This window comes from Cornus florida, unplaced genomic scaffold (genome assembly GCF_030987335.1).
Source record: "Cornus florida cultivar Cherokee Brave unplaced genomic scaffold, ASM3098733v1 CherokeeBrave_3.0.0_Hap2_Chr01, whole genome shotgun sequence".
Lineage (NCBI taxonomy): Eukaryota > Viridiplantae > Streptophyta > Magnoliopsida > Cornales > Cornaceae > Cornus > Cornus florida.
Window position 1 is genome coordinate 98573988 of NW_026775571.1, and position 13326 is coordinate 98587313.

General features: G+C 33.8%; 1 protein-coding gene across 1 annotated transcript; it reads right to left on the bottom strand.

The window, feature by feature from the left end:
* Positions 1–6675: 6675 nt before the first annotated feature.
* On the bottom strand, positions 6676–13102 carry LOC132309098 (homeobox protein SBH1-like). Its single transcript, XM_059807467.1, has 4 exons — positions 12617–13102; positions 11919–12165; positions 7419–7663; positions 6676–6879 (listed from the first exon to the last, which is right to left on the bottom strand). The coding sequence occupies exons 1-4, from the start codon at positions 13016–13018 to the stop codon at positions 6676–6678; spliced, it is 1098 nt and encodes a 365-aa protein (XP_059663450.1). The 5' UTR covers positions 13019–13102.
* Between the last annotated feature and the right edge of the window lie 224 nt (positions 13103–13326).

Genomic DNA, 13326 nt, shown 5'->3' on the forward strand with positions numbered 1-13326 from the left:
TAAAATATTGTAATTAGGTGTCAATCATAATTATGTTTTTTATTTTTTAATTAATAAAAATCTTATATTAAAGCATGTTTTATAAATATTGTAATTAGGTGTCAATCATAATTATGTTTTTTGTTTATTTTTTAATTAATAATAATCTTATATTATAGCATATTTTATAAAAAGCGTTGTAAGTTTGAAAAATTAAATAGTTAGTTAAAATTGTTATTTTTAGATTTTTTTTTTTTTTGTTTATTTTTTATAGTGCTTTTGTTACGGTGCAGAAGTAATCAAAGCATCATTTGTGTGTTTTCGATTTTTGTCTCTTTTTTCGGAAGTATTTCAATACTATTCAAATGACAACAAACGTTATCAAAGATGCTTTATGTTTTTGTTTCACTACAATATATTAACAAAAGTAAAAAAAACACGAAAAACTTTTAGAACCTCTATTTTAAAAAATAAAAAATACCATTGAACTACAGTATTTAATATCATTTTACATTTTAAAATATTATCATCAAGTGTGAGTAACTACACGTTTAAGTGTTAAATTGTTTTATGATGGAACCTAAATCATAAAACTCAGGAAAATAATTAATATATGCACTATTAGTTAATCTTTTTTTCGAAGAATAAAGCAACTGATATATATAAAGATAAATATGTACAAAGTTAGGATCTTAGCCCAATTCATGACTTTAAGTAAAAGCCCACTACGCAAAATATGCCCAAAAGGCAAACATAGGGCACAAACCCAACCGAATAACACAGATGAGGAACAATAGTTGTTAATAACTGTTAGTTAAGCTCATTAGAACCATAATCCGGTATCCAAATTAAGCAGTGCAACTTCACAGCTTGTTAATCCGGCGGACGAGGAGGGGGTCTTTAGCATGATGGAGGAAGATTCCATTCAAGTAGAATTCTCCTTGAAGCAGCTGAATCTCTAAGGGTCAGTTTAGTAGAGTGGAAATGGGAAGAAAGGGAAGGGAAAGGAAAGTAATGGAAGGGGATTAAAAATTTGTGTTTGGCAAAAATTGGAAGGAAAGGGAAGGGATGGGTTTGGAGGGTTAACTTGTGCCTTCAACAGTAAATTTCTTAACCTCCCAAAAATGGGAGGAAATGAAGGGAAAGGGAAGGAGAGGCTTGGTGTGTGATTTCAGATGCATATCTTGCCCTTGATTAGTTGATTTAGCAGTTGCAGAAAGAGAGGAGGGCAAGCTTGAGAGTTGAGAACGGCGAAGCTTGCTTACGAACGGCAAACCTGAATTGGAACAACGGGCGATGGAAACTGATATGGGTTTTGATTTTTTGAACAATCTGATATGGGTTTTGATTTTTTAAACAATCTGAAATTGGGTTTTGATTTTTTGAACAATCTGAAATGATGCCGATATGGATTTTGAAGTTTTGATTCTTACAGACAAATATATAAACTGAAATATATGGGTTTTGAACTTCTGATTCTTGCAATAGTTTGTAGTTGCACAGAGAGAGAGAGAGAGAAGTTCAGCGTTTGGAACGAGAATAGATAAATGGGTTGATTTGCCCTAAAAAAATGGTGGCTGAAATGATTTGCCCTAAAAAAATTTTTCCTACAAGACAAATATATATATATATATATATATATATATATATATATATAAATTTATATTTTAAAATATAAAAGGGCATAATAGTAAATTTATTAAAATAATTCTCCTTCATATCCTTCCCTTTCTTTCCCCAAATATGATTATTATCTTTCCCTTTATTTTCCTTCATTAATCAACCAAATACAATACCAAATTAAAATTATCATTCCCTTTCCTTTCCTTCCCTTTCCCTCATAATTACTGTTATCATTCCCCTTCAAATCCACCCTACCAAACATAGCCTAAGGAAAGCAAGTCGAAGAATTGAAGTGACAGAGGAGTTACTCTTAGCGAGGACCACTCTCTGTGAACAATTCTTTTTTCTTGAAAATTCTACTATTTCGTTCTTCCCAAGTGTGGTAAACTACCGAGGATAGGCAAATTTTCCTTACCGTGTTTTGTGGTGAGTTGGACTTCCACATGTGGCTGGTGAGCATAACCAAGTTGCTCTAGTTTGTAATTGCAGTTGAGAAGTGGCATTTATCCTTGATATACCTCCATATTGGTGAAATGAAGGGGCAACTAAAGAAGAGGTGGTCATGTGATTCCGGAGAATTATAGCTAAGTGTACACACATTTTGTTACCAGCAAAAATTAGTGAAAAACTAAAAAATGCTCAAATAAACGAGTCATATTCACAAATCTACAAACACTTAAATGATCATGCATTCTCTAATAAACTGCCGATATGAACCACACACACACACACATATATATATATATACATGCTAATATGCTGCGGAGTATTCCCCACTAGTTTTCTCCATTCAAGTCGAGGATAGTCTTAAAATTTTGGGCTTCAAAGACCAATAATGGGCCAACTAATCGGGCAAATAGGGTACTGACAAGAACTAAAATTGAGGCCACAAATTTTATTGACTATTGTACTGAGGAGGTCACTCAATTATTTATTATTATTATTATTATTATTTTTTATAAAAAAGAAAAAGAAAAGTGTCCCTACTCTCAATTATAAATTTAAAGACAATAATGTCATTTTTCTTTTTAAATAAATACATAATATGCATTTGTTAAAAAGTGCAATACAAATATCAACATTTTTATTTTAATTAATCAGTACCTTAGCGGGTAAACGGTCATAATGACAAATAAAAATATTTGGCTCAATATATACCTGAAATTTAGAAGTTATTTAATTTTCTTTTCAACATCTGTGTTTTTCTTACCACAAATAAAATCAAAACTTTAGAATAAATATTCTATCTTCTTTCTTTCTTATTTATTTTATTTTTTTTCAAAAAAGAATATATCTAATTCTCAAAAAGCTTATAACAGTAAGTGAATAACATTCATTACAGTTTATGAAATGTATATTTCTAAATTTTCACTTATGTACTGTCAATGTGGAATCTACTTAATTACCAAGAGATTCTTTTATTTATTTTTTGTTTCATCTCTTTATCCATCTCGAAACTTTGATCTAAAATTTGGAAGTTAAAATCCAAGCACATTAAACCAAGTTGGTGTGACAAGAAACATTTGGAATCTGATTGACAACTCAAACAACTCCCATTGGGTCAGATGAGTTGTAGAAACATCCTAAACCTAAGACCTTTAGCTTGATCAGTTTATCAGAATACAAGTAGGTAATGGAGGTAGTACCAGTTTTTGGTTTGATCAATGGCACCTGGCCTACTGGCTCCGCCAAAGTCGACCATTCATGGCATCATAAAAAGACAAATTCAGTGCACGAAACTTTGCTTACATGCACCGAGTTTGTTCATTATTGGGGAAATTCCGGTGCTTAGGCTTTAAGGCTTGTTAGTTATTACTCTTTTTTGTTGTCTCTGATTTACTGAATGTGTAACCTTCTATGTTCTCTTGTTCTTTTGCCCATTCAATAAATAAAATTTATTTATGGAAGGAAAAAAATGTACTCGAACTCTAGCATAATTAAGCAGCAACAATCTCAAATGCAAGACTCCAAGATCGAGACAATCTAACCAATTAAGCACTAGTTAAAAGTATCAGTTTAACATTAATCGTGATAAGTAAAACATGTTAAATAAAATTAATTTCTTTCTTTAGACAATAAAATCCACTGTAGCACCTTGGCAATTCTTGTGTTGTAAAGAATCCGGGTTCAAATCCCGGCAGTGGAATGATTTTTTTTTTATTTTTATATGTTCTAGGCCCAGTAGAAATCAGCAATAAAATTTCAAGCCGTGGTATTTCGTAATGGGCTGTTGCGGGCCTTGCCCAAAGTTCAATAGTTATTAAATAAAATTAATTTCATTTAATTGTCAACAAAATCAACTGTAGCACCTTGGCAATTCTTGTGTTATCCAAGTTCAATTCCTGGCAGTGGAATGAATGTTTTTGTGTTTTTCATGTCTTATGTATTTATTTATTATTTAAAATTATGTATTTATTTATTGAATTGATAAGAAACTCACATGTTGGGATGAGTACTTTGTGTTTTTCATGTCTTATTTATTTATTTATTTATTATTTAAAATTATGTATTTATTTATTGAATTAATAAGAAACTCACATGTTGGGATGAGTACTTTTGAATTTGAAAAGAGAAAAAATGTCACTACAGTACAATATTCGGTATTATTTATGTTTTTAAATATTATAATTGAAGCTTGAGTAAATAAAAGTTGAGGGCAAAAGTGTTTTTTATTTAATAATATTAATTATTAATAATGAAAATCCAAACAAAACATCTTCACAAGTTTTTTTTTTTTTTTTTCAAATTGGTTGATCGAAAACAGATAATAAAACTCAAGGAAATAATCCATTTCTTTATTTAATGCATTAATGACCAATCAAATTTAGTAAGCCTAACAATTCTGCCTAACTCATTCATATAAATATCATTACTCTTATACATATAACATTACTCCAATTACAAAATGCAAGTCGATCTACATTTTGACTTCAAATCCAATTCAAACACAAATATGTATTCAAATTCGGTTCAATCTCGAACTTGACTTGTTTGGCTCGTTTAGCCAATTTGAAATTGAAACACAAACTAGTTCAAATTGTGTTCATGCACTACTTGTTTCATTTGCAGAATGTGTGTAGCCTTTTTAGGCCCTCTAGTTCTTTTGCCCTAGATCTACTTGAGCTCAAGCTTAATTAAGCAACAACAATCCCAAATACAACACTCCAAAGATCGAGACAATATACCGAATTAAAAGTAACATCAGAAAGCCAGTTCATGCATAGAAGTAAGTGGTACACAAAAATTACAGGCCGAAGTTGAATATTAATGGTGATAAGTAAAATTAATTCCATCAACATCACAAAAAAATCCACTGTAGCACTTTGGCAATTCTTGTGGTGAAAAGAATCCGGGTTCAAATCCTGGCAGTGGAATAATTTTTTATTATTTTTCATATTCAGGCCCAATAGAAATCAGCCATACGATTTCAAGCACCGAAATTCCATAATGGGCTTGTGTGGGCCTTGCCCAAAGTTGAATTTTTGGTCATAACTAAAACTGTTAAATGAAACGACAAAATCCACTGTAGCACTTTGGCAAATCCCGGCAGTAGAGTTTTGATTTTTTTTTTTTATACACCAATGATTTAGAAGTTCAAGTAAAATGGAAAAATAATTAATTTAATTTTCTTTTCAAAACATGTATTTTTCTTCCCAATAATACTTGAATAAAATGTCCAAAAATTAGAAGATTTTTTTTATTATTATTATTATTATTATTATTTTTTTTCTAGATTAAGAGAATAACATTCTAGTTTATGAATTTAAATTTCTAAGGATAAGGAGACGCTTACTTATTTACTTTAGGTAGTACTGCATACTCACTTATTTATACCCATTTCACTTCCCAGCCGAATTCGATGTAGGACACAAGTACCCCTTATAACAACAACCAATATGAGATACACTCGTTATGAGGAGATTCCTTTGAAATGAAACTGCAGCCATAGTGGCTTGGCACAGTTTTGGCAATTAAGCCTATTGAGGAGGGTGGTCTAGTGTTCATTTTACCTGAACACAAGGAACCAAGTTGCTGTGGTAAGAATCATTTGGAATATCTGATTGACAACTCAAACAACTGTCTTTAGGTTAGATGGGTCAGAATTCACCTTCTGAGAAAAAGAAAGCTTGTGGGATATCAAGATTCCATCTGATAGCTCATGGAGTTGGAGAAACATCCTAAAGCTAAAAGACCTTTAGCTAGAACAGTTTATCAGAATGCAAGTATGTAATGGAGGTGCCACAAGTTTTTGGTTTTACCAATGGCACCAACACCGACCATTCACGGCTTAGTGTACGAGGCTCTCGTCATTGCAGTGTCTAGAGAGGATCATATGTACACGGTCTTACCTCATGTACTCCAGAATTGCTTCTCCTTCTAACTCCTTTTCCATTCCACACATTTAATTCACCCCTCATTTGTGTTGATCCATCCATTCCAAGGCAATGTTTCACTATTTGGCTTGCTATGATGCTATCCCAAAAAATTCTCCAAACTAGAGATAAACCACTACTCGTTCTCACCAACTCTCCAAACAGTTCACCTCACACGTGTATGAGCTGGGATCCATCTAATGCAGCACAACACAAAAAAACACAGAGAATATTAAAAAATTATTCTTCTCCTTCCAAGTGATAAAATAAAAAAATAAAAAAAGAAAGAAAAGAAGAAGAAGAAGTGCTTGATTCCTTTAGACGTAGGCTTATGGCAGACAAGGACAGAAATGTGAAATGGGTTAGAGAAATGGCTGCTGTGTAGTCTTCCATCACCTTACACAACTAATAACTTCTAGTTACCACAGTAGGCTTTGTTTGAGCTCTGGCCCTTCTAGGGTCTCTTGTGTTTTTGCCCTTTTTAAGTTTTATTTATTGGGGAAAAAAAATGAAACCTACTCGAACTCGAGCTTAATTAAGCAACAACAATCTCAAATACAAGACTCTAAGATCGTGACAATCTAACGAATTAAGGACTAATTAAAAGTCTCAGTTTAACAACATAAAGAAAGTGCATGCATACAAGTAGTACACATAAAAGATAGGAGTTCAAGAACTTAGTTGGACATCACCGGCAACTTCAGAGGAGTGCAGGCGAGATATCCATAGGAAAAGGATCGCCCATAAAATTATCCATGTAATAGTGAGGATGTGTAACATCCATCCCCATAAACTGCATATCCTCAGAAGGCTTCCAGTGTCGCTTTCTTTGATTTATGAACCAGTTGTTGATTTGCTTCTGATCCAGCCCAGTGGATTCCGCTAATGCCAGCTTCTGTGATTCCTGTGGAGACACGAAATGTTACTAGTTACTAAAACCATTAATTCTGTTGATATTTGCATAGAGAATGAAAAACAAGCTATAAACCACATAGAAGCACTAAAAAGATGTGTCAAGCAGAAAATGAAGTTTGAATACATTCGTACAAGTGTATCAATTAACACAATGCCTTGACATTCAACTGGGTATTAGGAGAAAGGGATTGAATCTTTTTCTCTAAAATTGTTATTCTAGCATTTATTGAACAACAAACACATTGTCATGTCACGAACTAGTGTTTGTGTGCCATATGATAAAATGCTAGAAGAGGATCCCCTAATTTCCCTGAAAAGTAACCAACAGCAGGACCGGGATAAATTATCGCTGGGCACTGCATCATAGATTGTTATTAAGTCATCTACAACTAACAGGCTAAGTCAATACAAGAGGCAAGAACGGAAGAAGATAAGAGATAGGGAAATGCAATTAAAAAATCAAGAGTCAAGAGTCATAAACTTCTTATATTACTATGAATCCATCATCTAAGGAGCAAAGATAGATACCGATGGGTAGGGCCATTTGTAATGTCTGCTCCACCAATCCAGCAATTGTTGCCTGGCTTCTTTAGGCAGCTTTCCTTTCTTTCGCTTCTTCATGAACTCCTGCTTGAGACTGCCTAAATATCCGCTGTACTTGCGCAAAAGCTGACCTTTCAATTCCTTATCTTCTGCTTGAGGATCAATCATATTGTTATTCATGTCAGCCTCTTCCTCGGGTGATTCAGTTCTATCTAATTCATCACCACAAGCTGATTATAACAGGAAATAGTAAGCACTTCAATGTGAAAATGAGTTTCCGGAATAAGTAGCTAAAATTAGTGTTACACGTGCTTCTGTCATAGTTTAACGATTGGATATCACAACAAACTAAATTTTAGCATTATGTATTACAAAAGTTTATGAACTTTTATAGTAGGAAAAAAATAGATCCCGCAGATCATCAAATCAAACTTTGCTGTACCATCTTGTTTACTTCACAGGCCACTAAAGTTGAACTCAACGTGATTATTTTGAGGAGGAAGGAATGAACCGATTAATATTTTACCATCCCTTTATTCTTTATTTAGGGGAAGAGGTGAATATGAAATGTAATTAATTTCAACAAATTACTTTCCAAACCTCTAATCCATTTCTTCTACTCCAAAACAGAAGAACGTACTTGTAATATGTAAGTTTCAGAACAAATACCTATAGTTTTTCAAGTAGAACAAGGGAACTATGGAAGACACTAATCATCAAATATAATATTCCTCATGCTTCACAATACACTATCCATCAATATAGTGTTCCTGGAGGCTTATAGATATCATGAAAGATCCATGTAATTGAACACAATACACATGTTTCACAAATAGTAACTAACCATGCAAATAATATCTATACATCATATATTTACTACGGACAGACAATTCAAAGCAAAAGTCACTTGGACAGAAACATCATTTGAAATAAGAAATGCTCCTCCCATTTTTGGAATCATAAGAACGGATGGTATAGGTTGGCAAGCTTCAAGAACAAGTAGGACTTATCGTAAAGGCATACCATCCCCTAATGGCACTTTGGAAGACTTATGCCAAGTAATCAAGCATAGTAAACAAAATTCATCCGAAGGACCAGCTAAGGACACAAATATTTATATATATGTACATTTTATATAGATAGTTCATGCAAAAAGGTCGATAACATCATTATAAGTTATCAAAAATTCCATGTCTAGGACATCAGAAGAATGGGATGTAGAGATCAATAAGCCTCTAGTGGAGGCCACTTCACCAAAAATTCACCAAAACCTCAAGAACTAAAAGCAGGTTCTGAAACTTCCATTAAGATAAGTCTGATATTCATCCAAGGGAATTTCACAAAAAGGTCAAATTATAAGAAGCTAAGTATGTAGATTGATTTTCAATAAATGTCAATTTATTATTTGATGTAGTCTTCCTCTTTTTCCTTCTCTTTTACCCCTTATAAAACAAAATGTGAACCTATAATCTAACCAAGTTTCTCTTCAGTCTTAACCCTTAATATATTAATTACAGCAGCCCACTAATATCATGTAGATGTTAGTTGAGCGAGTATCTTGACTTCCAACATTGAGTATACAATCCTAGATTTTCCAACTTTACCTGAAGGTGTCTTTTTTGAGTTTCCGAGTCCTAAATTAAAGGCCCGATGTCCATAAGCCCTGCTTCATGGCTTATATAGGCTCTTTCTCAAGCCTACAAGGATGAAATGAACAGTTTCAATCCGCCTAAGTAATTTCTAACAGTCCATTGACACCCTGTTAATTAAACTGACTAGAGGTTTCTTTATAGGTGAATATTTAGCTTTTTTGAATTTATTGACCGGCTATATGATCACATTTTCACAGTGAAGAATATGGCAATAATAGGCTAGTTATTGACACTATGTACTGCCTGCCAGTTGATGATAACCCTTCAACGCTACATGAAACTCTGAACCAGTTATAAAATTTTGGCAATATAATAAAGTTATATTTATGAAGAAGAAAAAAAAAAAAAAAATTAACTAAAGAGTGCTAGCTATCACAAAAGAAACAATCTTGGCTTAAAACTATTGAAGACATGCATGTTCTCGAATTGCTTGCATCCAATAGAGGGGTTGAAAATGCTCTACATATGGAATAATAAATGCATGAAGAAAAGAAAAAGAGAAGGAAAAAGGAAAAACAGCTTCCAAGTTGAGTATTTTTTGAAGTTACTAGTGTACCAATTGATTGTTGAAACCAATTTAAACATTTGTAAAGTGCTGCTTGATCTGCGAGTAGGAGCCTGACTTCATGACTTGCTTTTTCGCCAACCTAACAATCGATCTCTTGAACTCCAAAAAGATTGAGGTTTATTATGAAGACTGCCCTTTTCATAACAACAAATAAATCAAATCACACAAGCACAAAGACAGTAAATAAAGATGGTGTGCCTCTATTCATGAATGATAATGTGGTAAAAGCTTGCAGACTGCTTCCAAATTAATGAAGATGGTGAGAAAATCTTTAGTAATCACATTAACCTCTAACAATGACACTCTAGTGAAATAACAACATAAAAAGAGAAGGATGCACAAAGTCAATATAAACCAGTAAATAACATTTGTATGCTGTGGACTGTCTCTTGCTGTGGACTGTCACTTGCTTTGTATGGTGTAGCCTTAGTATGTTGGCCAAGTTTGGCCCCTTGCCTTAGTATCTGGCTTGGGTTTTGCTGCTGCCTTGTGCAGTTTGTTGTTCCTATTTTTTTAGGACTGCCTTGTACATTCTTTTCCATTATGTACAAGCTTACCCTTTAACTAAAAAAAAAAATTTGCAACTTACAAGATTACGTGATTGACCTTCATACAGTTCATTCGCTGTAGTAAATGTCAATAATAGACCCTACACATACTAACCACTACAAATTATTAGCCATTACCAGTTCATTTTTACCCGGGATGCATCACAAAATCTAAATGCGTGATTGAATACAAGAAATCCTCAAACTAGCCAGCGTGCGTCACAAAAATATAAATGTCTGAATACAAGAAATTCTCAGAAATTTCATTTTTATTTAGGAGGTGGAGTGTTTAGAGACAAGTTCGAGAGATAAAATGGTAAAACTAGCCAGTACGTATATACTCAGTAGAGGAATCATTAAGATCATTCACTGAGCATGTAAAAGATGAGTAGCACATGCAGCTTAGAAAAGTTAACCACATTTTTTGATCATAGAAGAGAAAGAAGCCAAGAAAAATTGGAAGAGATACCCAGTTGACTGATTTTAAATCGAATTTACAATGTCTATTGAATTTTAGTGACCCACATTGAAGATAAAACATCCACATAAGTATGAACGGACGAAACCAAAAATAATGGCAAGTAGAATTATAGGAACATGTTGAACCCCACACATGGAGTAATGAGTGTACAACTCATGGATATTAAAAAGAGTCCATGGTGTTTTTCAATCACATCAAAATGAGAATTTATTAGCCCTTTGGTGATATATATATATATATATATATAACAGCCCTTTGGTTATATAAAAAATGACACAATTTTATACTGGGCACATATTTCTATGTTCATGCATCTTTAAAAACCAATTGAACCTGTTTCAGTGGAATATATATTTAAACCCTATTGTCTTCCTATAGTCTCCAGCTGCAAACCCTAGTTTGGAAGACAATTCAATTAAACCTATAGGTTTAGTGCTTATCAGATACATTTAAATCATTAACTGTAAAAAATAACATGGCATGGTTTGTATAAAGCTTTAAGCATTAAATAAATTTGGCAGCTTAGCACCATAAACAAAATACCTGAAATAATCATATAAAAGATCAAAGATGAATTGCGATAAAGCTTAAGCATAAATTGCACTATATATAACACCGATACAGATTATGAAGCATGCGAAGAATCGAGATCATCAAGCTTGATCAACAACAGATTAAGAGGAAAAAAGAATGACAAAAGCCATTCTCTTTGAATAATAAAAGCTGCAAAAAAATGTGTCAGTACCTACCAAAGTTCCAAAACACCAGATGAAGAATCAAGAATGTAAAGCAAAGGAATAAGCCGAGTTCAAGAAACAAACATCAAGAACAGATCAAAGCTAGGGACATCACTGTTCATCCATATGATAGAACATCAATTGAATTAATACCCTAGCCCTAAAACAGTTCCACAAGTATACAAGCATTAGGAAAAAAAAAACAAACTAAGCAAATAGGAGTACATATATAGAGATATATAGCAGAAAAAAAGAAAAAAAAAAAAAATTAAGTGGCATGGAGAGAGACATAGATTAAAGAAATGGACAAAATCTAAGCACCCAGTTGTTAAATAATTATAACCCTTTTCCTTTTTAGTTGTGGCTTAATTAAATCTTTATGTTCTTGGAAACATACACATAAATGAATAATTATATCTGGCTATTATTACCATGAAACAAACATATTCAAACAATAAACAAATCAGAAGCATTTAGTGAGAGAGAAGGTGATGATCACCAGAATCAGAGGAAGCTAGTGTGAGGGCTTTGAACTGGCACTCAATCCTTGAGAGGAAAAGCATGGCTTCTTTGAAGGGTTTGGAGAGTTCTTGCTCATACTTTGTCAGCATCTCACAGTAGGCCTCCATGAATTGATCAAGCGCCGGATCTTCCCCGAAACTGCCGGACCCTGCCGTTCGGCCCATCGCCGCGGCAGACCCGCAGGCTTCCTCCAGTCTTGCCACCACTTCAGGTGGAGCTCCTATCTGCGTATAATACACGTATACACACACACACATAGTTCACTATATGTCATCAGTATTAATTAGTAGAAAATAATTTCCATGAAGTACCAAAACTAAGACTACTGTCACTATCTAGTCAGAATCGTTTTGTGTTCTAAACTTTTTTCCTTGAGGGTTAATCCTAGCAAAGTTAAAGAAACAGTAAATGAAAGCTCTCTCCCTCTCTCACACACAGAGATTACAGAGAGAGATGCATATATTTACTTGCTACCCATTACATATTTCTGTGTCTATATGCATATTTCATCATCAAAAACAATTTTTAAAAGGAAAAGAGAAAAGGGTGTCTGAATTTGTCCATCTTTCGCTAGGGAGAGGCACAAATTATGGGAGCTTGAGTGCACACACACAAACACACAGAGAGAGCTAGAGAGAGTAGGGTTTGGGATTGTTAGGATTTTGACTGGTTCACCTTTTGGCAATTGACATAGGAGGCCAAGAGACGGTGATAAAGAGGATGAGCAATGATCTTAGACTTGACAGAAGGGGATGAATTGCCGTTGTTGTTATCCATGAAATAACACCCTCCTCCTCCTCCTGTGCTTGTGTTGTTGTTGATGTGATTATCGTGGTGGTGGTGGTGATGATCTTGATCAAGCATGAGAGAAGAATTACCAGTACTGCAGCTACTATGACGGTTTTGACCTTGATTGTTGTTGCTGCTGGAAGGTAGAGGTAGAGGAAGAAGTAGGGTATTGTTGTCCACATTAGTGGTAGTCATTGGAGGCATCATCATCATCATAGGACATAGTCCATTACTGTTGCTCCCAAACCCCATCAAACATGAAGTGCTACTAGAACCACCACACTCCATTATCTCTCTCTCTCTCTCCTGTTTAATTTCTCTCTCTACAATATACTACGCTAATATTCTCACTCCTTTGTTCCCCCCCTAGCTTTTTTCTTATACAACCCTAACCATAGCCATCTGTTTGATGATTGTTTCTCCCTCTATCTCTCTACATACACATATATATATAGAGAAATATATAGATATGTATCACTCAAATAATAACACACTTTTCTCTATCTCTGCAGTGCTCTCCCGAGATTTATGCTTCAGCTTTCAGCCTTTTTACAGAAAAATCCTAAATAGTTGTAGTGGTAGTAGTCAGTTTATGA